General features: G+C 44.3%; 1 protein-coding gene across 1 annotated transcript in view; it reads right to left on the reverse strand.

Moving 5' to 3' along the window:
* The window catches only part of ARFGEF2 (ADP ribosylation factor guanine nucleotide exchange factor 2), a 101,169-nt gene that overhangs the window by 20,543 nt on the left and 57,049 nt on the right, over positions 1–23,577 (reverse strand). Inside the window, exons 22-28 of the mRNA XM_059132888.1 lie at positions 23,089–23,236; positions 21,850–21,949; positions 16,563–16,603; positions 16,289–16,458; positions 9,807–9,958; positions 3,554–3,726; positions 801–961 (exon numbers count right to left, since the gene is read on the reverse strand). Of these exons, the coding sequence (XP_058988871.1) occupies positions 801–961; positions 3,554–3,726; positions 9,807–9,958; positions 16,289–16,458; positions 16,563–16,603; positions 21,850–21,949; positions 23,089–23,236 (945 nt within the window). The remainder of the gene's footprint in view (positions 1–800; positions 962–3,553; positions 3,727–9,806; positions 9,959–16,288; positions 16,459–16,562; positions 16,604–21,849; positions 21,950–23,088; positions 23,237–23,577) is intronic.

The following is a 23,577-nucleotide window of genomic DNA, read 5'->3' on the forward strand; positions in this document are numbered from 1 at the left end:
GTTAACTGAGGCACTAGAACATGAAGTCAGCTGCCCAAGGTCATGCAGCTCGGAGCTGGCAGTCTTTCCCAGTCTAGATGTGAAGCTCCACTCCCTGCCCTACCTCTGGGATTTTGAGCCCTTCGATCTGTAATCACTCTTGAAGCGAGGTACTGTCGTAATGAAATTTCTTTATCAGCTCTGATTACCCAACATGAGGCAATTTCTCTCTGAGCCCCTGGTTCAGCGGGGACATAATTGCCAATCTCACAGGTCTGATGTGGAAACTAAACATATCGATACACAGAAAAGACCTGAAGGAGGGATCTGTATCATAGTTTAGATGTGCTTATTTCTACCCAATTTCAGTGTCCGAGACTGCTATTTAAACCAAGTAGGCCTCTTCGGAAAGGTGAGACATAAAAGTCCCAAACATTTCTAGGAGAAAACAAAAGGTGATTTTTAAAAATGTAACTTCTCAGCCATGTCACAATGGTAAAATCTCATTTCCTTAAGAGGGAGGTTTGTTTCCTTTCAAACAGAAACGTCTAGCTTCTTCAGCTTTGCCACAATTCAAAGCTAAATACTATTATCTTCTACAAAACCAGTTCACAGAACACTAGGTAGAAGTTCAGTAGGAGTAAAAGAAGTAATTTCATACATGCAAAACGAGAGAAGGGGTAGAACCCCAGTAACAGGCAGCATTTTGAAGTGAATGCCCAGTTTAGGGCAAACATGCATTTCTAAAAGTGTAGCGGGGAACGCTCTTTCTGATTCCTTTTCTCCTCAGTCCCCAGAAGGGAGGAGAGGAAGTGACGTACCCGAGGCCTCTCGGAGACGTATTTCCCACAGAAGCGGATGAGCCGGATGGCCTCCATGCTCGTGTCAGGGAAGGCCGCGTTGCAGGCGAACTCCGACAAGCACTTCACAGCGTCCTGAAAGGAATCGATGGCTGCAGGGAAATGGTGCTGGAAGATAGTTGCTGTGGAAACAAAGCCATGTTTTTCATAAGACCAGAGACTTCCAAATGGGGATCCAACACCTCCCACCCTAAGGGGACTACTTCTGTGAAAATCTAAGAAAAGCATGTCACTCTCTCTAGGAGACAGCATTTCTTATTAAATTGTTCAGGAAATCGATTCAAGAATGAATTGACTGGGCACTGCCTGGGCTAAACTGGTTCCTGAGCTCCAGTACTTTCACTCATTCATTCATTCACTCATTCATTCATTCATCCATCCAGCCAGCCAGCCAGCTATCAGACATTTACTGAGTGCCAACTAAGAGCAAAGCACAGCTGTGGGCCCTTGAGACAGAGGTAACCAATGAAATTTCCTGCTTCACGATACTCGTGCTCCAATGGGCAAGACAGACAATAATCGCCTAAGCCAATACATATATAAAATATAAAATAATCTGAGGTTGGGTGAGTGCTGGGTGAGAGGAAAGAAGGCAGCAGGGGCTGCTTCGGCTGGGGGTCAGAGAAGGACTCTCTGAAGAGGTCCTGTCAAGTGTCCCCCAAGGAAGTGAGAGAGGACAAGCCACGAGAAAATCAAGTTTCACCAGGATACCAAGGTGTCCGTTTCAACGTCAGCTATTTTAGGTTGGAGAAAATGGGTAGGATAAACACTGATCTGTGTGTGAAGCTGGCCCTCAGTGGTCTGCCTGATGGAAGCTCTAGCCCTGGTTCAGTGACCCCGAGCACTCTCCTTTAACTCCCTGGCCGTCCCCATGCCAGGACCACACCGAGTGCTACCTGGGTGGAATGTTATGAAGACAAAAGGAGATAAAGAATGTCAATGAGCTAAGGGTGAAAGGCAATGCAGAAGTCTAAGGTCTTCCAAAATCCTACGAACATCACCTAAGACAAAATGTAAGTAGCAAGAAGCTTCTTAAGAGTTGGGGTAAAGCCTCTGCCTTCAGCTCAGGTCATGATCCCAGGGTCCTGGGATCGAGCCCCACAGCAGGCTCTCTGCTCAATGGGAGCCTGCTTCCTTTCCTCTCTCTCTGCCTGCCTCTCTGTCTACTTGTGATCTCTGTCCGTCAAATAAATAAATAAAATCTTAAAAAAAAAAAGAGTTAAAAGATCTCGGGATGCCTGGGTGGTTCAGTTGGTTAAGCTGCTGCCTTCGGCTCAGGTCATGATCCTAGGGTCCTGGGATCAAGTCCCACCACATTGGGCTCCTTGCTCATCAGGGAGTCTGCTTCTGTCTCTGCCTCTGCCTGCTGCTCTGCCTGCTTGGGCTCTCTCTCTCTCTCTTTCTGACGAACAAATAAATAAATGAAACTTAAAAAAAAAAAAAAGTTAAAAGATCTCAAAAAAGATGAAAGCTAATCTGATGTTTTCTCACCATTACAAAGGCCAAGAGGAGCAAATAGCCTGTAGTGTGATGACAGGCAGGACCAGGGCCATCTGGTCAGTCCAGAAGAGAGAGACACGGTGCCAACTCTGGGCTGGCTTGTCTGGGAGTGAACCCTGCCCCACTACTTCCTAGCTGTGTGACCTCAGGCAAGTTATTCTACTTTACTTTTTGGTCCCTCAGTTTCCTCTCTGGTCAACTGTGGGGAGTATTGGCACAGCCAGTTCTTGTTACTCATGGTAGTTGTGTTCTATAAGTCAACTGTGAACACTGACCACGCCCCCAGGGCAGAGCCACTATTCCCAGGGGAGGCGTGGAGGTAGGCTCTGCGAGCCTCTGGTCACCCTGTTTTAAGTAACCAATCAATGCAGAACCTTGCTTCATGTGTGTTTCCACACATAAGACATAGTTATTTTATACATACTACTGGGTTCAACATTGAACTTCTGGCCAACAGCACTTTAACTCAAGCTTGAATGAAGCTTATCAAAAACATACATTTTCTCTATAAGGCACATCATAGCCTTCCAGTGCTCAGGGACACCAGACAGCACTCCAGCACTGTGCTTCAGAGCTATTTTATTTATTTATTTTTGCTTTAAAGATTTTATTATTTATTTGACAGAGAGAGAGAGAGAGCGAGAGAGGGGATACAAGCAGGGGAAGAGGGAGAGGGAGAAGCAGGCTCTCTGCTGAGCAGGGAGCCTGATGCAGGGCTCGATCCCCGGACCCTGGGATCACGGAGTGAGCTGAAGGCAGATGCTTAACTGACTGAGCCACCCAGGCGCCCCCTTCAGGGCCATTTAAAATGGGACCAACAAAAAGATGGTGGCAGTAAGTATACCATGGAAAGGACATTTACTTATTTATAGTGAGAGAGCTGAAACCAGAAGGCAGAGAGTCACCTTGTTAGCCTGGGCTGGGAACACGTGCTTGGATGACTCAAGTACATCCCGCTAAATGCACACACATGTCCACAAACAACCAAGAAAGCGCCGGGAGCACTGGTTTTGTGGTTGCGAATAATGAGAATCGACTGTGCTTCCTTCACAGGGTTTCTGTGCACATGTCTAAGCACATGTAAGAGCTCAGAACACCTCCTGGCACGTTATCGTATCACAGTAGACCTAAACAAGGAAACCTCTTTGCAGAGTAAAACAGGAAATAAGTGGTCACCCTTCTAGGTTTGCACGTGTGACATTAGAGTTACTTACTGACGATGTGGCCCGTGGTCTGGAAGGCCAGCTCCACAATGTTCCCGTCGTGATCTGAGGCTGCCTGGTGGAACACAGCAAAGATGTTCTTCCAGCCTGAGCGGATGTTGGCTGCTTGGGAGTTCACCATCTGCGCAACACAGCGGATCACCATGTCCCGGATGGTCGGAGACCTAAGGAAAGAAGGGGGCAGCCCTGTCATTTGTACTCTGAACAGAGAAAGAGAAATGAACATGGAAAAACCTGCATTTTGGGGGCACCTGGGTGGCTCGGTGGGTTGAGCCTCTGCCTTTGGTTCAGGTCATGAACTCAGGGTCTTGGGATCGAGCCCCGCATAGGGGCCTGCTTCCCCCTCCCCCCTCTGCCTGCCTCTCTGCCTACTTGTGATATCTCTCTGTCAAATAAATAAACAAAGTCTTAAAAGAAAAACCTAATTTTTATTCTTCTATTTTTATTTTTTTGGAGCCGGACATGGGGCTTGAACTCATGAGCCTGAGGCAAAGACCTGAGCTGAGATCAACAGTGGGATGCTTAACTGAGCCATACAGATGCCCTCCCCCCGACAAAAAAAATGCATTTTTAGGGGCGCCTGGGTGGCTCAGTGGGTTAAGCCGCTGCCTTCGGCTCAGGTCATGATCCCAGGGACCTGGGATCGAGTCCCGCATCGGGCTCTCTGCTCGGCAGGGAGCCTGCTTCCTCCTCTCTCTCTGCCTGCCTCTCTGCCTACTTGTGATCTCTGTCTGTTAAATAAATAAATAAAATCTTAAAAAAAAAAAAAAAAAATGCATTTTTAAAAGCAGATTTTACATAGTAATCCATATTCACTAAAAAAAATTAAACTAGATACAACAAAAAACATTAAGACAATCACTGGGCAGACAGTCAGATGCTTTCCCAGCACCATCCTCCCACCTCCTTGGTAAGAGAACTCTGATTTCAAAAAAAAAGAGAATTCTGATTTCAAGCAAGCAGCAACATTCCTGACCTCAGGGAGCCAGTCATGACCAGGACAAGACAACACGACAATCTTGTCTCATGTGCCAGGTCCACCATGCCCCAGTCCCCCTTGCAGCCAGGGGAGCTACATGACGTGTTCTAATGACTCCTAGAGAAAATCTGGGGGAATGTGAAGGGGAGGGGTTTCTACTATAGTTTTTTGTCTTGTAAAGAATACACATGGTAGGCTCTGCCCCATTTCTTGGTATCCGTTTTTTGAACACAGTATGATGCCTGGAGCTAGAGCCTCTGTTCAGCATCACAAAACAACAGGCTCAAAGATAAAAAGTGATCCTGTGGATGGACAAACAAGGAACAGAAAGAAGCTGGCTCAGTTGGTGAAGCGTCTGCCTTCGGCCTCGGTCATGATCCCAGGGTCCTGGGAGCAAGTCCCTCATGGGGTTCCCTGCTCAGCAGAGAGTCTGCTTCTTCCTCTGCCTCCACCCTTCCCCAGCTCTCTCTCTCTCTCTCTCAAATAAATAAATAAATAAATAAATAAATAAAATCTTAAAGAAAAAAAAAAAAGCAAAAAGAAAGAAGCTGGGTCCTCAATGACAATTTGGGCTATGGAACCAAAGTTGGGTCCGCCTGCCTCTGACTTGTTACATAAACAATACACAGCCTTGTAGTTCAAGGCACTGTTGGTCAGTTTTTCGGGCTGAAAACCTTTACACTGATGATACTCATAATTTTGAGTCCTCAGAGATGACTATTTCTAAACTCTTGGTGCCTATGTTCTTGGATTTTTAGGCAAGGGTATATGTGTAGGATAAACACATATAAATGGAAGGGAATATACAAATGTTAATTTAAGATGCAAAATTTTAAATTTAATCATTACGAAACCAAACCTGAAGACAAAAAAATGGCCCATTTTCTGAAGCAGCTGCAAGGTTCAACATAGTGTTACTTGGATATTTGCAAAAGGTTAGCACGTATGTCTTGCAATCTATTAAGACATTCGCAGTTATCGGGGTGGGTGCTATTATCATACAAACTACAGGCAGCAAGGCTACACAAACCTATCTCTTCTGCACACCACTAGCTTTGAAACCCATTAGCGTGGCTTTGGGATTGCAAACTTGATTTGAAAATTTTATCTGGCTTAGGGTAACATTCATTTTCATCTGTGGGATCCATAGTAACTAAATGATAATAGATCATTTAGGGAAGACCAGGAGAAAGTCAAGAGTTAAAACTTAGCTAAGAGTCCACAAAGCAAATACGTCACCCACAGGTAACAAAGGACTAACTACATACCGAGGTGACTTCAGTACATAAGAAGATTGAATTCATGACTGCATCCCCCACTGCGAAGAAAAGCAGCTCACTGGGAAGAACTACGTGTACTTTTTAAAGATTTGGGGGGGGGTAGGGGAAGAACATGAGTGGGGCGGGGAGAGGCAGAGGGAGAGAGAGAATCTCAAGCAGACTCCGCACTAAGTGTGGAACTGGTACTGGGCTCAGTCTCATGATCCTGCATCCTGCATGATCACGAGTCAGATGCTGAAATCAAGAGTTGGGTGCTCAACCAGCTGAGCCTCCCAGGTACCCCTCTACATGTACTTTTTAAAAATGCTTTTCAGGGGCGCCTGGGTGGCTCAGTGGGTTAGGCCGCTGCCTTCGGCTCAGGTCATGATCTCAGGGTCCTGGGATCGAGTCCCGCATCGGGCTCTCTGCTGAGCAGAGAGCCTGCTTCCTCCTCTCTCTCTCTCTGCCTGCCTCTCTGCCTACTTGTGGTCTCTCTCTGTCAAATAAATAAATAAAATCTTTAAAAAATAAAATAAAATAAAAATAAAAATGCTTTTCAGGGGGTGCCTGGTTGGGTCAGTCAGTTAAGTATCCAACTCTTTTTTTTTTTTTTTTTAAGATTTTATTTATTTATTTGACACACAGAGATCACAGGTAGGCAGAGAGGCAGGCAGGCAGAGAGAGAGGAGGAAGCAGGCTCCCTGCAGAGCAGAGAGCCTGATGTGGGGCTCGATCCCAGGACCCTGGGACCACGACCCGAGCCGAAGGCAGAGGCTTTAACCCACTGAGCCACCCAGGCGCCCCAAGTATCCAACTCTTGACCATGAGGTTGAGACTGAGCCCTGTGTTGGGCTCTATGCTCAGCATGGAGTCTGTCTGTCCCTCTCCCTATGCTCTACTCCCTGCTCACACATGTTCTCTCTCTCTCACACACAAATAAAATCTTTAAAAAAAAAAATGCTTTTTGGGGTGTCTGGATCACTCAGTCAGTTAAGTGTCCAACTCTTGATCTCAGGGTCATGAGTTCATGCCCTGTGTAAAAAAATAGTAATAATAAGGGGCACTTGGATGGCTCAGTCGGTTAAGGGTCCTGTCTTCGGCTCAGGTCATGATCCCCGAGTCCTCACCCTGTTCAGTGGTGAACCTGCTTCTCCCTCTGCCCCTTCCCCTGCTTGTGCTTTCTCACTCTCACTCTCTCTCAAATAAAATATTAAAAAAGGAAAGTTTACTAAAAAAAAAAATAATAAATCAAGATGCTTTTTGCCTGATTATTAAGAGTAATATTTGATGACAACAAACATTTCGGGAAATGTAGAAAACACGTAATGAAACAAAAAAATTCCATTTTGTGACAGTATGATATTTCACATGGAGAGATTGATAAAACTGTCCTTATTATACTGTCCAATTCCATAACCTGACCTTTTGATTAAAGCATTAAGTATTTCCCGTGTCACAAACACTGTAAACATCTTTAACAGCTACACAATATTCCATGTTGTGGCTGTACCAACACTGAGTTTACACTTTTATATTTAGGTGTTAGCTGCTTTTTTTTTTTTAAATTACTTTTTGTGATTTACAATGTCTTGCTGTATTTCAAAGTTAATTCCTTAGAAGAGTTACATAAGTGTAGAATTAGTGAGTCAAAAGGCAGAGAAATGTTAAGGCTCTTGCACACTGCCCAAATGCTTTTGAAGATGTTATAGCAAGTTATAGTTCCATCAACAGCATCCGACAGTGCCTGGCAATGCGTGATTCCAAACTCACTGTCTCTTTTCAAATGCTGGCTGGGATTCTGGCGATCAGCGCCACCACCCAAGCAGGCAGGCTGCCACGCCAGGCTTCCATCTCCTCGGCACTCCCAGCAATGTCCCCAAAGGGAGGAGGGTATTTCTGTGCATACACTAAAATCAGGGGTGAAGGGAGCCTGGGTGGCCCTGTCAGTTGATCATCTGACTCTTGATTTTAGCTCAGGTCATGATCTCAGGGTCATGAGATCAAGCCCCATGTTGGGCTTCCTTCCTGGGGATGGGGCCTGCTTAGGAGTCTCTCTTTCCTCCCTGCCTCCTGCTCTCTCTACAATAAATAAAATCAGGGGTGATGCCAAATTCTGGAATGGGCTTTGTCTTTTTTTTTTTTTTTAAAGATTTTATTTATTTATTTGACAGAGAAAAAGATCACAAGTAGGCAGAGAGGCAGGCAGAGAGAGGGGGAAGCAGGCTCCCCGCCAAGCAGAGAGCCGGACGTGGGACTCGATCCCAGGACCCTGAGATCACGACCCAAGCCGAAGGCAGCGGCCCAACCCACTGAGCCACCCAGGCGCCCCAAAGAATGGGCTTTGTCTTAAAATGAGCAGTAAGAGAAAAACCGAGAGAGAGAGAGAGAGACTATCAGGAAGACTTTTCTGCTGCTGTTTCTGTTACCCCAAATGACCCATGTTGGCTATAGCCTTCGAATTCATAAGCTTTCATTTTCTTAAAAAACAAACAAACAAACAAACAAAAAAATCCCATAAAAAACCCACCCCAAACACACACAGCAATCTAAGCAGATCTCACGGACACATTTTAGCGGTGGGGATCGACACCTGAAAGCCATGCTTGACAGTTCCTCCTTTTACGCCCCACCGCTAATTACTCAGCACCCAGTGTAGGCTTCCCATTCAGAACATACACAGAATCCAATCGCATGGCGCCTCACCCCCCTGGTGCAAATCTGAACAATGATGGCGGCTTTTCATTCTCCACAGACAAACGCAGGATGATCCCGTAACGCACGTCAGACCATTTCACTTCTCTGCTCAAAGCCTCCAGTGGCTTGTGTCTTTCACAGAGAACAAGCCCAAGAGCTGACAAAGGCTGACAGCTCCACTGCCATGAGCGCTTCACCCACCAGGACTTCCTGCCTTATTGACTCTGCCCGCCCAGCCTCGCTGCCTTGTTCCTCCTGGTGATGCTGATGACACTGGGTCTCAGGGCTTCTGTTCTTGCTCTTCCCTCTGCTCCTAACACTCTTCCCAAGACCACGAATAGCCACTCCTGGCTGGTTCCTCACTTTGCTTAAGGGTCAACTTACCCAATGCATCTTGGTTGACTGTCCTAAACAAAGCCTTGATTTAAACATTTATTTGCTTATCTCACTGGAATATAAACAAGGTGGGTTTTTTTTTTTTTTTTTTTTTTAGATTTTACTTATTTACTTGACAGACAGAGAGAGCACACAAGCAGGGGGAACAGCAGAGGGAGAAGCAGGATCCCTGCTGAGCAGGGACCCAACATGGGGCTCCATCCCAGGACCCCAGGATCATGACCCAACCCAAAGGCAGATGCTTCACCGACTGAGCCACCCAGGTGCCTCTAAACAAGGATTTACTGTTTAATTTCATTACAGCAAACTTCAAACACACACAAAAGTAAAGAGGATATGGTAATGAACACCCACGTATGCAGCTGCCCTGATGATTAAATCAGGGCCAGACGAAAACAGGAATTTTTGACTGTTTTCTTTAGTGCTGTCTAGTCAGCACCCAGAAGGGCACTGGCTGCTGGCAGGCTCCAAGGATATAGGCCAAGTGAACGCAGGAACATGGTGAGTGCTTCAGAGCGACAGCTGTCTCCATCTTTTCTATCACGCTCTTGGGGCAGAAACGATGGGTCACATAATTCTTCGGTTTACGAGACCAACCCCTTACTGGGTCATATAATTCTTGGCCCTGTTTAGGATGCCTCAGTGATGGCTCTTTCTCTGAACAATGTCAGCACCCACCCCATAAGAATGCATGGCACATTTCCACTAGTTGTGGTGGTGTCATCTGTCCTTCTGGGAATGGTCACACACAGATCTCAGTGATGTACTTAGAAACATTGCATGTGAATCACAGTCTGCTCATCTTACCTATTTCCATCAACAAAGGAATAAAATACATAATTAATGCATGAAAATGCATGATTAATATTAGGAGGTCTGTTTAGGCCACCAGTGGGGAATATGACAATGCACATACCTGTTTTTCTTCATGATATGCTCAAAGGGCCTCAGAAAATCTTTCTGGAAGCGGAAGTTGGCTAATTCTCCCTTCTCAAGAAACTTCATAGAGAGTTGCCTTAAGGAGTCAACAGCGAAGATCGCCACGTCTTCGTTGGGGTTACAGCCAACCTGAGCAGGAATGGGAGGCGAGGTGAGAGAGGCACAGTACAAGAGTGGTGGAGGCGGCGTTCTGGATGCCACAGACAGACAGCCTGCCTTCAAAACAAATGCTCTGGAAAAAACATACCTAAGGAGAAAAGAAAATGGTGTTTCTTGGCTATGACCTGGGAAATTCTGTTTTAAGTTTAATGATGCAAGATGGGTGGCTCAGTGGGTTAAGCCTCTGCCTTCAGCTCAGGTCATGATCTCAGGGTCCTGGGATCGAGCCCCGCATCTGGGCTCTGTGCTTGGTGGGGAGCCTGTTTCCCCCTCTCTCTCTGCCTGACTCTCTGCCTACTTGTGATCTCTCTCTGTGTCAAATAAATAAAATCTAAAAAAAAAATGATGCAAGATCAGTACTGCACATTTAATTAAAAGTGCTTTCAAATGTGCTATTTAATTTTTTAAAGATTGTGGCAAAATACACATAAAACACAAAAGTTACGATCTTAACCATGTTGAAGCGTACAGTTCAGTCGTTGTAAGGACGTCCTCACTGCTGGGCACCGCATCTCCAGAACTCCACCAAAGCTGAAACTCTGTGTCAATTAAGCAATGCTGTGCTCTAATTAATTTTACCTGATTATATAAGAGAGGTCGAAAGACTTGAAAGTCTCTGTAAAGCCTTTTCTTTTTAAATATTATATTTATTTATTTGAGAGAGAGAGACAGTGACAGAGAGAACACAAGCATGGGGAGTGGAAAAGGGAGAAGTAGGGTCCCTGCTGAGCAGGGAGCCCGATATGGGGCTCGATCTCAGGACCCTGAGATCATGACTTGAGCTGAAGGCAGATGCTTAAGGACTGAGCCACCCAAGTGCCCCTCTGTAAAGCCTTTGCATACTTGCCCACATCTGTCGCCTGAAGCGACAGTGTCACTGGCCTCAAAAAATTCAGCACAAATATTGAGGTTTTTAAAATTTCCTTAAAATTGTACTTGTCTATAGTTTACCTACTTTTAGAGACTGGTATTAAGGGTATATATTTAGTAGTTGCTTCTCAGACTTTTCTCTTACGAAGAATCCTTCAAGCAGAGCAAGGGGATGTTTCCTACCAGAACCCCTGCCAACGGATCTGGGGCATCTTGCAGTAGCCAGCTCCAAGAAAGAAACTTCCCTGGCTTGTGGTCTGACCTGAAAAGGTTTTATTTTTAATGGAAGTAATGTTGCAGTAAAAAATTGGAAACATCAATAGGAAATGGTTACATAATGGTATGTTCACAGGCATGGAGTAACATTTGGCAGTTAAAAAGAAGTATGTCCAGCCTTTAAAAAAAGAAGAGGAAGAAGAAGGAGAAGAAAATCCCATCACACGCTACAACAGGGATGAACCTTAAGGACATGATCCCAAGTGAAAGAAACCAGTCACAAAAGGACAGATACTGTCTGATTCCAGTTCTATGAGGTAGCTAGAGTAGTCAAAATCAGAGAGACAGAAAGTAGAATGATGGTTACCAGGGTCTGGGTGAGGAAGGAAAGGAAAGCTAGTATTTAATGGGTTTAGAGTCTCAGTTTTTCAAGATGAGAAAAGAGCTCCACAGATTTGTTGCACAAAACGTGAACATACTGGGGCGCCTGGGTGGCTCAGTGGGTTAAGCCGCTGCCTTCGGCTCAGGTCATGATCTCAGGGTCCTGGGATCGAGTCCCGCATCGGGCTCTCTGCTCAGCAGGGAGCCTGCTTCCTTCTCTATCTCTCTCTCTGCCTGCCTCTCAGTGTATTTGTAATTTCTCTCTGTCAAATAAATAAATAAAATCTTAAAAAAAAAAAAAGTGAACGTACTTAACGTTAATAAACTGTACATTTATAAATGGTTAAAATGAAAAATTTTATGTGTATTTTACAATTTAAAAAGGAATAAATTCATACATACTAATAACATAGTTAAATGTTTAAGATTCCTTGCTAAGTGGAGGAAGCAAGTAACAAAATGATATGTGTAATACTAGTTATGTTTTTTTCAAAAAAGCAAAAGAAACCAGGACAATATTGTTTGTATTTCTATGAGTATATACATATAAACGTCCACAGAAAAATGTCTGAGAAGATAAATACCAAACTGGTAATAATTGGTTTGGGGAGGGTTCAAAAGGGAAGTGGTGATGGTCAAACGTGGCTTTAGCAGTACTTTTTTTTTGTTTTTTTTTAAAGATTTTATTTATTTGACAGAGAGAAATCACAAGTAGACAGAGAGGCAGGCAGAGAGAGAGAGGGAAGCAGGCTCCCCGCTGAGTAGAGAGCCCGATGTGGGGCTCAATCCCAGGGCCCTGAGATCATGACCTGAGCCAAAGCCAGCGGCTTAACCCACTGAGCCACCCAGGTGCCCCTAGCAGTACTTTTTTAAAAGGTGTTTATGTCACATTCATTAGCGTAAATACTAATAAAAAGAATATTCCTCCCCAAAACATCAGGATTCAGGAAATCCCGCAGCAGGAATACCACTCCAGAGCTTACCGTGCAGCTCTGCATACCCCAGGACACACAAGTGTCCTAATTTAGAAGAGAAACATGGAAACTGTTTCCAAGACTCTGCCAGAATGCCAAGAGCTAAGTTACAGCTGTCTTCAGCCACCCATTTCCTCAAACCTACGAGATTCTTTTGTGCTGCAGTTCCCGAGGGGAAGCAGAACATCTTCCTGGGGTAGTAGAAAGAATGAAGAGCCCCGGAGGGAGCAACTGAGTTTTCCTTAACTTTGTGCTTAATGGCTCTGATGAGATGGAAGGGACAATGGTAATGAAGGTGACGGCCATAGACTGTCTCATCACTATGTCAGCCTATATCCCGAGCTGCCCATAAGTGGTCCGCAGGTAACCGAGAACTGGCACCTAATGAGCCTTAGCAACAGAACTGCAGGTGGGAATAGTGACTTGTTCAAACTGATGTTCTCTCCTGAAGAAGGCCCACGGAACATGAAATCTAGACTCTAGAAAAGCTGGGAAAGGTTTACTGAAACACTTTTGGATTATTACTTCTGAAAGAAAAAAGGATCCCACGGCTGCTAGTGGCAATATTTCACGGAATAAGTGAGCAACGTTTGCTCCAGCTTAGTGGTCTTGGCCTTGGGCGAGAATACAAGGTAAGGCACAGTGACGATAATGGTTCGCATTCCCTCTCTCAAGCAATTTCACACCAGTTAAGTTGACTGGTCCACTAAGAAGTTGTTACCCAGAATAGTGAGCAAGATGATTGCTGACTGCCGGTTGATGCCTGATGGTGGTGCTGCCACTCACTCAGCAAACGGTGGGTCTGGGTCATGTGCAGGCTCTCGAGGCAGTGTCTTCCCTGAGGGTTCAGATGAAAGGGTCACCTGCTTCTTTTTTTTTTTTTTTTAAAGATTTTATTTATTTATTTGACAGAGAGAGATCCCAAGTAGGTAGAGAGGCAGGCAGAGAGGGGGGAAGCAGGCTCCCGGCTGAGCAGAGAGCCGGATGCGGGGCTCGATCCCAGGACCCTGAGATCATGACCCGGGCCGAAGGCAGTGGCTTAACCCACTGAGCCACCCAGGCGCCCCACACCTGCTTCTTTTTGTAAGTTTCTTCCATTCAATGGAGGGACTGCAGTTTTCTTTTGGATAAGCTGTTTTTTACTCAGAGTACTTCTAAGCATCTATACTATAATTCTTTAATCCAGGAATGAGAAAATTGCTTTGAAATCATGGAATATGTTTTGGGAGGAAACAGTGCTATTGAGCTATTACTTTTCCTTTAAGAAGTTAATGGCATCTCAGATGCACACACACACACACACACACACACACACACACACACACTACACACGTGTTCTGATTTTTAAAAATTTGTTAAGGGGCACCTGCGTGGCTCAGTTGGTTAAGCCACTGCCTTTGGCTCAGGTCATGATCCTGGGGTCCCTGGATGGAGTCCCGCATCGGGCTCCCTGCTCTGCTTCTTCTCTCTCTCCCACTTCTCTCTCTCCCATTCCCCCTGCTTGTGTTCCCTCTCTTGCTGTCTCTCTCTTTCTGTGTCAAATAAATAAATAAAATCTTAAAAAAAAAGTTGTTTAATATATGTGTGGATGTGCCTGTATTTATGTGATGAAACCTCTAGTGGAGGGAAACAAGTGTAGTTTGGTTTTCTTTCAGTAGTTGTCAGTTTTAGAACACACAAATCTCTAGCTTCTGATGTAAAAATTAATGTTAGTTTTCTAGGGATGCCTGGGTGGCTGAGTTGGTTAAGCATCAACTCTTGACTTTGGCTCAGGTCATGATCTCAGGGCTGTGGGACAGAGCCCTGTGTCAGGCTCCACGCTCAGCGGGGAGCCTACTTGAGAGTCTCTCTCCCTCTGCTCTTCCCTCGGCTTGTGTGTGTGCACTCTCTCTCTCAAATAAGCAAGCAAATCTTTAATAAAAGCTAGTTTTCTCAACAAAGATTTCAGAGCGGCGGCAACAAAAGCCAGAATATAAGAAGCAGTGACATTAACAGTGAAACTACATAGAATGTAACTTGCTCTTTGGTCACTCAAAAGACACTCGAGGATTCTGCCATGCATTCAAACACCAATGTCTGTCCAGTGACTATAATGATTTTTATGGTGTTAGCCTACATCTTGATTATAGGATATATATTTTTTAAAAGATTTTATTTATTTATTTGACACAGAGAGAGAGATCACAAGTAGGCAGAGAGGCAGGCAGAGAGGGGGGAAGCAGGCTCCCGGCTGAGCAGAGAGCCCGATGCGGGGCTTGATCCCAGGACCCTGAGACCATGAGCTGAGCCGAAGGCAGAGGCTTAACCCACCGAGCCACCCAGGCGCCCCGGGGTATATATATTTTTTAAAGATTTTATTTATTTATTTGGTAGAGAGAGACACAGCAAGACAGGGAACACAAGTGGCAGGGGGAAGTGGGAGTGGGAAAGAGAGGGAGAAGCAGGCTCCCGCCGAGCAGGAAGCCTCACAGGGAGCTTGATCCCAGGGCCCTGAGATCATGACATGAACTAAAGGCAGACGCTTGACTGAGCCACCCAGGCATCCCTGCATATGGATATTACAGTATTTTTAATACCACTAAGATGTTAATTTCATACTCCATGAGTTACCTACAAATATGTAAATATGCTCCAGAGGGAAAATGAATTTTGACAATCCTCTGCTTCTCCCAATGTCACATGGCACAGCTTTGCTTTTTTTTTTTAAAAAAAAGACTTATTCATTCACTTGAGGATGGGGAGAGGGGCAGAGGAAAAGGGAGAGAGAAAGTCTCAAGCAGACTTTGCAATGAGCACAAAGCCTGATGTGGGGCTCAATCTTACCACCCCAAGATCATGACCTGAGCTCAAACTAAGAGTTGGACAACTAGGGTGCCTGGGTGCTCAGTTGGTTAAGTAACTGCCTTTGGCTTAGGGGAAGCCTGATGGTGGTGCTGGGATCGAGTCCCGCATCGGGCTCCCAGCTCCATGGGGAGTCTGCTCCTCCCTCTGACCTTCTCCCCTCTCATGCTCTCTCTCACTCTCTCTAATAAATAAAATCTTAAAAAAAAAAAAGAGTTGGACACCTACCTGATTGTGCCACCCAGGCGCCCCATGCACCACTTTGCTTTTATTTATTATATATATTTAAAATATTTTATTTATTCATTTGAGAGAGAAACAGAGAGAGCACAAGCACATGGAGGGGCAGAGGGAGACTTCCCACTGAGCTTTGAGCCCACCGTGGGGCTCGATCCCAGGAACTGGACATCATGACCTGAGCTGAAGGCAGATGCTTAACCAGCTGAGCCGCCCAGGTGCCCCACCACTTCACTTTTATGAAAGACCTACCTTAGTATCTATTTCCACTAACCAAAAAAGAAAAATCCAAAGGGGATTTTTGCTTTTACAAAAAAAGATGAAAAGTGAAAATAACATCGAGCATTTGCTTTGCAGCGAGCTGTTACAGAGGCAGCACGCGCCCCAGCAGCCAGAGTGGCGCTGCCAAGCCCCTTCCCCGAGAACTGCACTCAGCATCTCAGCATTAAGCCACCAGAGCTTTGAACCGTGTCAGTGAGCATCTGGGCTTTATCTTAATTCTGTGCACTGTCAGCAAGATGTGTCTGTCCTAAGATATCAGAAAAGGCTATAAGAGGTTATTTTTGGGGTGTGGGAATGCTCAACAACTTTTCCATAGAAATTAATGGTAACTGCCTCTCTGCTTTACACCATTTCGGCTTATGAAAGGTTTCATAGCAATGTCCTACTTTTAGATAGCAGGGAAATCTGTCTAAGTGCCTAAACGCTCTCACTTCTTTGAATACAGTTGCCTGCTTTTTTCTGGACACTGATAGAGTGGTTTTTGAATCTGAAGAGTTACCTTGTTGAAGTGATCTCCAATCACATGCCATATCCGGGACCACTGCAGCCGGATCCGGTTCATGTTGTAGTACGATATCTCCACAATCTTCTGCAAGCTGAACATGCGGGGGTGGTGCGGGGAAGCCAGCTCGTCCATGGACACGGCGCACAGCCAGCGGACAAAGTCAACTACAGGCCAGACCCAACAACACATGCGAGGCTTCATTAGTAATGGCCAGACAGCCACAACATGAGGATTCTGTAGTTGTCACACACGAGTGACAAATACATACCTATGGCATTTCCATCCAGTCTGGTAGATCCAGTAAAAATTCTAGGAAGATAATTTCAGACACAATAAAATAAAAGTTAGATTTGGAAGCTGCATTTCAATTTCAAACACCAAAGAAAAGGCAAAAAAGAAGCATTTCAGGTCTGGAACCTCCACTAAAATAAATGACTGAGGCATCATAGGTACAAAACTGGTCAATGAACCTGGAGCATAAATGCCTATAATGGTAGAAAGAAAAAGTGACACATCAAAGTTGGAAGGGAGAGTAAAACGTAACATCATGTGATGTCAAAACAGTGGGGGTGTGAGAGTGAGGACCTCCAAAAAGCTGCTCCTCCATAAGATAAAAACAACAACAACAACAACAACAACAACAACAAAACCTAGCAAAAAAAAAAGTTATCCGAACCAACTCTTTCAGGACTGAGCTGTGGAAATTACCAAAGGCTGGAAAAATGTTTGTTCAAGAAAAAAGGCTCAATCTTGGTATAAACAGAGACTATTATGGTGTTTTAGGCTGGCCTATTTCCATTACTGTCTTCTCGGCTCCACAGAAAGGCTGAAAACCAACAGCTTTGAAGTCACAGTAACTGTGAAACCAGTAACCTAGCTCCATGGGAGAGAAGACAACAGTCCTAGAATTTCCCCCCAAAACACCAGACTCTGAGAACTGACATTATTTGACCTGCCTGGCAATACCCTGGAAACCCCCATTTTCAGGATTTGTCTTTGACTCAGACCTCTTTGGGTGCAAAAAGCCTTTTCCCTGGGACGTTTGTCAAAAGCAACCTGTAGTCACTCCCTGAGGTGGCAGTCACAACCGGGACAAACAAGGACCTGGCCAAAAACCTGAAAGGAAAAGCTGGGAATGAGACACCCACAGGAAGCTTTATTTTATTCTTTTTAAAGATTTTATTTATTTACTTGAAAAAGAAAAAAGTGAGAGAGAGAAGAGCAAGGGAAAGGGACAGAGAGCACAGAGAGAGAGAGGGAGAAGCAGACTTTATTTGACAGAGAGAGAGAGAGAGAGAGAGAGCACAAAAGCAGGGGGAGGGGCAGAAGGAGGAGAGTCCCTAGAGCAAGGAACCCCATGTGGGGCTCAATCCCAGGACCCTGAGGTCATGACCTGAGCTGAAAGCAAATGCTTAACTGACTGAGCCACCCAGGTGTATGGCAGAGCTTTTTAAAGCCTCCTGTGATAGGGGCTCCTGGGTGGCTCAGTCCATTAAGCATCTGCCTTCAGCTCAGGTCATGATCTCAGGGTCCTGAGACCAAGTCCTGTGTCGGGCTCTTTGCTCAGTCGGGAGCCTGCTTCTCCCTCTGCCCTTCCCCCTGCTTATGTGCTTTCTCTCTCGGTCAAATAAAAAAATAAAATCGTAAAAAAAAAATTAGGAATTCTAGAGTTGAAACCCATGAAACTGGAATGGAAAATTCACTGGAGGGGCTCAACATCAGTTCTGAGCAGACTTAAGAATTAGTGAACTTGGGGTACCGGGGTGACTCAGTGGGTTAAAGCCTCTGCCTTCAGCTCAGGTCATGACCACAGGGTCCTGGGATCGAGCCCCTCATTGGGCTCTCGCTTGGCAGGGAGCCTGCTTACCCCTCCATCCCTGCCTGCCTCTCTGCCTACCTGTGATCTCTGTCAAATACATAAATAAAATCTTTTAAAAAATTTATTAAAAAAAAAGAAAGAATAAGTAAACTTGAAGACAGGTTAAATGAGATTATGCAGTGTGAGGAACAGAAATAAAAAGGAATATTTAAGAAATGAAGAAAATGTCACAGACCTGTGAGACACTACCAAGTACATACACAGAAGGGGGAGTCCTAAAAAAAGATGAAAGAGGCTAGAAGAACTTATGAAGAAATAATGGCTAAAAACTCCCCAAATTTGGTGAAAAACAACAACCTACACATCCAAGAAGCTCAACAAATTCCAGTAAGATAAACTCAGACATATAATAATCAAAATGTTGAAAGCCACAGAGTGAAAGAATCTTGGAAGTAGCAAAAAAGCAGAGACTCACCACTGTGTAAAGGGATCCTACAGAAAATTATCAGTTGATTTCTCATCACAAATCACAGAGGTCAAAGGCAGTGGGATATCAGATTCAAGGTGCTGAAATAAGACTACAAACCAAATATTCTGTATGTACCAAAACCAACCTTCAAAAAATGAAGGAGTAACTAAAATACCCTGAGATAAACAAAATCTGAGATAATTCATTGCTAACTGAGCTGCCCTATAAGAACTATTAAACTAAGTTCTTCATGTTGAAATCAAAGGAAAGATAATAAGTCAAAAGTATCTGAAAAAAGAAAGAACACTGGTAAAGATGCCTGGGGAAACACGTATTTTCTGTTTGTAATTCATTTTTATCCATCTGATTTGAGGATGGCAAAAGTAATTGTCAGTAATCTGTGTTGATGGGCAGGTGTGTATAAACATGTAACTTATATGGAAACAGCAGAAAGGAGAGGGCAGAGAACGGAGCTGTATAGGAGGCAAGATGTTTCATACTACTCAAGTTAAGTGGACGCTAACTCAAAGTCAAATGTTAAAGTTAAGATGTTATTAATCATGATTCCCCAAAGCAATCAGTAAGAAAAACTCTGAAAAAACACAGTAAAAGAAACAAGGAAAATAAAATAATACACTAGAAAATTTCTTAACACCAACGAAAGCAGTGAAGGAATGGAGAAAATAACACAACACGTATTTATAAAAAAAGAAAAAGCATGGATCTAAATTCTACCCATTAACAATTGAATTATGATTAAATCTAAATAGATAAAACACTTTAATTCAAAGGAAGAGATTAGTGGATGGACTAAAATAAACATGGTCCAACCATCTGTTGTCTAGAAACTCACTTTATTATTATTATTATTATTACTTTTTTTTTTTTTTTTTTTTAAGTAAGCTCTACACCCAACGTGGGGCTTGAACTCCTATCTCTGAGATCAAGAGTAGCATGCTCTATCAACTAAGCCAGCCAGGTGCCCCCAGAGAGACTTGCTTTAGATTCGAAGACACAAACAGGCTGAAAATTAAGGAATAAAAAAGACACAGCTTATCAAAAAAGTAACCAAAAGAGAACTGGGTGGTTGCACCAATGTAAGACAAGAGATTGCAAAATCATTACTAGAGTCCAAGAACATTTTATAACATAAAAGGTTTAATTTGTCAAGAAAACATACACATACATATGCACCTAACAACAAAGCCCCCAAATCACAAGGCACAACAGATAAAACTGAAAGGGAGAAATGGACAATTCAACAACGCCCAGAATCAGCAAATCTATACAGAGAGAATGAAGATTAGTGGCCGTAAGGACTGGCAGGGGAGGAAATGGGCAGTGATTGATAATAAGTACAGGTTGTTGAAAATGCTATGAAATTCAAAGCTTCTCAGCCTTTTGGCTAAGACCAAGTATGAAATTTGATAGTGGTGCTGACCACACAACTCTGAATATACGAAAACCCACAGAGCTGTACACACATATTTTAAAGATGTATTTATTTGAGAGAGAGAAAGTGTATGCAAGAGAGCACATAGCATGAGGGGCGGGAGGGGCAGAAGGAGAGGCAGAGGGAAGGAATCTCAAGCAGACTCCCTACGAGTGTGATCTTATGACCCTGAGATCATGACCTGAGCTGAAATAAAGAGTTGGATTCTTAACTGGCTGAGGCACCCAGGCACCTCCTGAATTGTACATTTAAAAAGAATAAGTCTTTTGGTATATGAATTATATCTCAATTTTTAAAAAATGTAATGGCACACAAAATGATGCTGGGATAATAGTATCCATGAGCTGGCTAAGGCAGAGAAACAGAAAAGAAATTAGTGTGGTTAATGGAATAAACATTTTGTACTTTTAGCCTAAACCTAACTGAAAAATGTGAGGAAAAACTCATCAAAAGTATGTTACAGACAATACCTCTGTTGGAGAGAAGCAGGGAAGCAATAGGATCAAGGTAATCAAAATATACTGATAAAGAGTTTAAAATACGAAGAGGACTGTTCTGAGAACAATACAAATGATGCCCCAATTCTATACCGCTATCATCTCAACGATGTCTATATTTATTTATTAACTTTTAAAGCTCATTTTAAAGATTTTATTTATTTATTTATTTGACAGAAAAAAAGAGAGAGAGAGAGAGAGATGGTAAGAGAGGGAACACAAGCAAGGGGCGTGGGAGAGGGAAAAGCAGGCTCCCCCCTGCGAGCAGGGAGCCCGATGTGGGGCTCGATCCCAGGACCCTGGGATCATGACGAGAGCCAAATGCAGATGCTTAATGACTAAGCCACCCAGGCACTGTAACACTGCCTGTATTTACTATTGTGGGAAAGTCATTAACCACATGAGCAGCAGTGTACATGATTACTGAAGGGTACTTTTCAGGACTTTGTTCATTTTGGAAAATTCATATATATTTTTAAGGGTTTTATTTATTCATTTGACAGAGATCACAAGTAGGCAGAGAAGCAGGCAGAGAAAGAGAGGAAGGGAAGCAGACTCCATGCTGAGCAGAGAGCCCAATGTGGGGCTCGATCCCAGGACCCTGGGATCATGACCTGAGCTGAAGGCAGAGGCTTTAACCTACTGAGCCACCCAGGCGCCCTGGAAAATTCATATTTTAAATACTGGTATCTAATGAATGTCTTTCAATAAGAATACCTATATTTCTTGTGACTGTTTAGTTTAAGGAAACGGGTATCATGGAAAGGTTCTAAGGAAAAAGAAATGCAAACTATCAATGTGGCCACCTCTCACTCATACACAGGCTTTATACCTTAAGCCCTTTTTGAAATTTTTTAAAGATTTTATTTATTTATTTGACAGGCAGAGATCACAAGTAGGCAGAGAGGCAGGCAGAGACAGAGGAGGAAGCAGGCTCCCTGCTGAGCAGAGAGCCTGATGTGGGGCTCGATCCCAGGACCCTGGGATCATGACCTGAGCCAAAGGCAGAGGCTTTAACCCACTGAGCCACCCAGTTCCCCCGCCTTTTTGAAAAATTTTAAAAGGTAATTTCTACTAAGGAAACAAGGTAATCTAAAACATCAACACAAGCAAAAACACTTATTTTTAAAAAGGTCAGGAATTCAAATGAACATGAAGGTTAATAGCAGTTGTGGATCACGTGTGCCACTTCCTAGTTCGAGTGATCTAGAGCTCACAACACTTACAAGAGTCAAACAGATTAAGAATCCATTAACCACACAGAGGATCTGCCAAGCTCCTGGACAGTCCAGCTTCACTGGAGAACAAAATCATTACCTGTCTACAGCTACAACCACACTCTGCGAGCTGGTCTCACCAACTGATTCCTGGAAGCTGGCCATCTGTCTTTTATCCACTCCACCACTCACCAAATTACCTGAAACACAATGCGCAAAATCAGAATCGCTTCAGAAACAGTCAAGTATTTAGATCAAAGTATTCTGTGGCATCGGTATGCAGAGACGAGAGCCATAAGAGAATGGTTTGCAGGCACAACAAAACAAAACATAACAAAAACACCCTCAAGTGATGACAGAATAAAATTAAATGAAGGCTTTGGCATTTGAAATACATTCTGATTCTTAAAATACGAGCTCCCTTGCTTGTACCAACCACCTCCCTTTCTTAATAGTCTTGCTCATTTTTACAGTGTCGAATGCCTACATTTAAGAGAACAAATACACAATTAAGCAGCACCAGCTTAGAGCTTCTAGAGATGGGACGGCCGGTACCTGCTCCGCGTCCCATGTGCTCTCCACGACCTCACTCCAGCCATCCCTGCACGCGCCCTAAGCAGCAGCTGCTAGTACAGCCTCCCCCTTCCACACGGTGTGAGCTCTTACCCGCCACTCTGTACTATTCCAGTCCGTGTCCCTGGGACCTAGGAGCCTGCCCTCTGCCCTGAGACAGCCTGGGTTGGAAACCTGCCCCTGCCACTTGCCGCAGTGCGATCACTTCAGCCCAGCGTCACCTTCCTCAATCACAAGATGAGGATGACAACAGTGCCAATCTCACTGTGTGACTAAGAGAATTAAATGAGTTAAAATGAGTAAACCAAGTGCTTAGAATGTGGCCAGGCACATTTGTTTGTCTTATTTGCTGTCAGAGCTCACCGACGGGAGCTTCTCGATTCCACGAGAAACCATTCCAGATAACGAACATGGAAGTGACGCTGCACCTACTTGTCAAAATCTGGAGATACACACCCCCATTCCTCTAACACTAGGTACTAAAGCGGTACCCTTCTGAAGTAAATGGCTTCTCCCCCCAATATACTTAACATGCACAGAAAGAAAAGTAATGCACCCTGCTGATTTTGATAAAACAGGTATTTACTCAACAGTTTAATCACAGTTAAGAGAGCCAAAGCAGCACTTCCACGTCCACTAATAAACATACTGTCAGCGGGCACACAAGGAAGAGCTGGTTTGCGTGACAGTCCTGAGAGACAGGAAGCGTTTCATTCCAGTTAACTTGTGACTCCGCGATGGCCAGCCGTGGGGCCTGGTGTCTTACCAAGGCCAAGGCCCATGAACTCTTCTCCCGCCAGTGTGTGGCCCTTCAGGCTCCCTTCTCTTTCACGCCCAGATCCAGACAGGTAGCGCGTTTTCACCCCGGTTCCTATCAGCTGAGCGAGCTCCAGCTGGCTGATGCACTTCAAGATCTAACGAAAAGGACATCAGGCATGAAGAAGTGAGTTCCCGTTTCCGGCCTGCAAAGGTCACTGCAATCTTAGTCCTTCAAGAGCTCTTTGAAACACACAGCTTTTCAGGTGAGAATGAAATCTGAGGGTCTTGGGGTGGTTTTCCTAATCCTGGCGAGGCAACCCCCTGACTACAGGCCTGGAAGACAGACGTCACTATCTTTTTTTCAAACTGTTAAAAAGTAGAAGAGAAAATGGCCAAAAGAAAAGCAGGTACGATGCAGTTACACCATACAGATGTTTAATTATGCAAATGTCATAAGCGCTCTAGAAAGAGAGAAAAGCTGTCTGACTGGAGCAGG

The sequence above is a fragment of the Mustela lutreola genome, chromosome 9, assembly GCF_030435805.1.
Source record: "Mustela lutreola isolate mMusLut2 chromosome 9, mMusLut2.pri, whole genome shotgun sequence".
In the NCBI taxonomy this organism is placed as follows: domain Eukaryota; kingdom Metazoa; phylum Chordata; class Mammalia; order Carnivora; family Mustelidae; genus Mustela; species Mustela lutreola.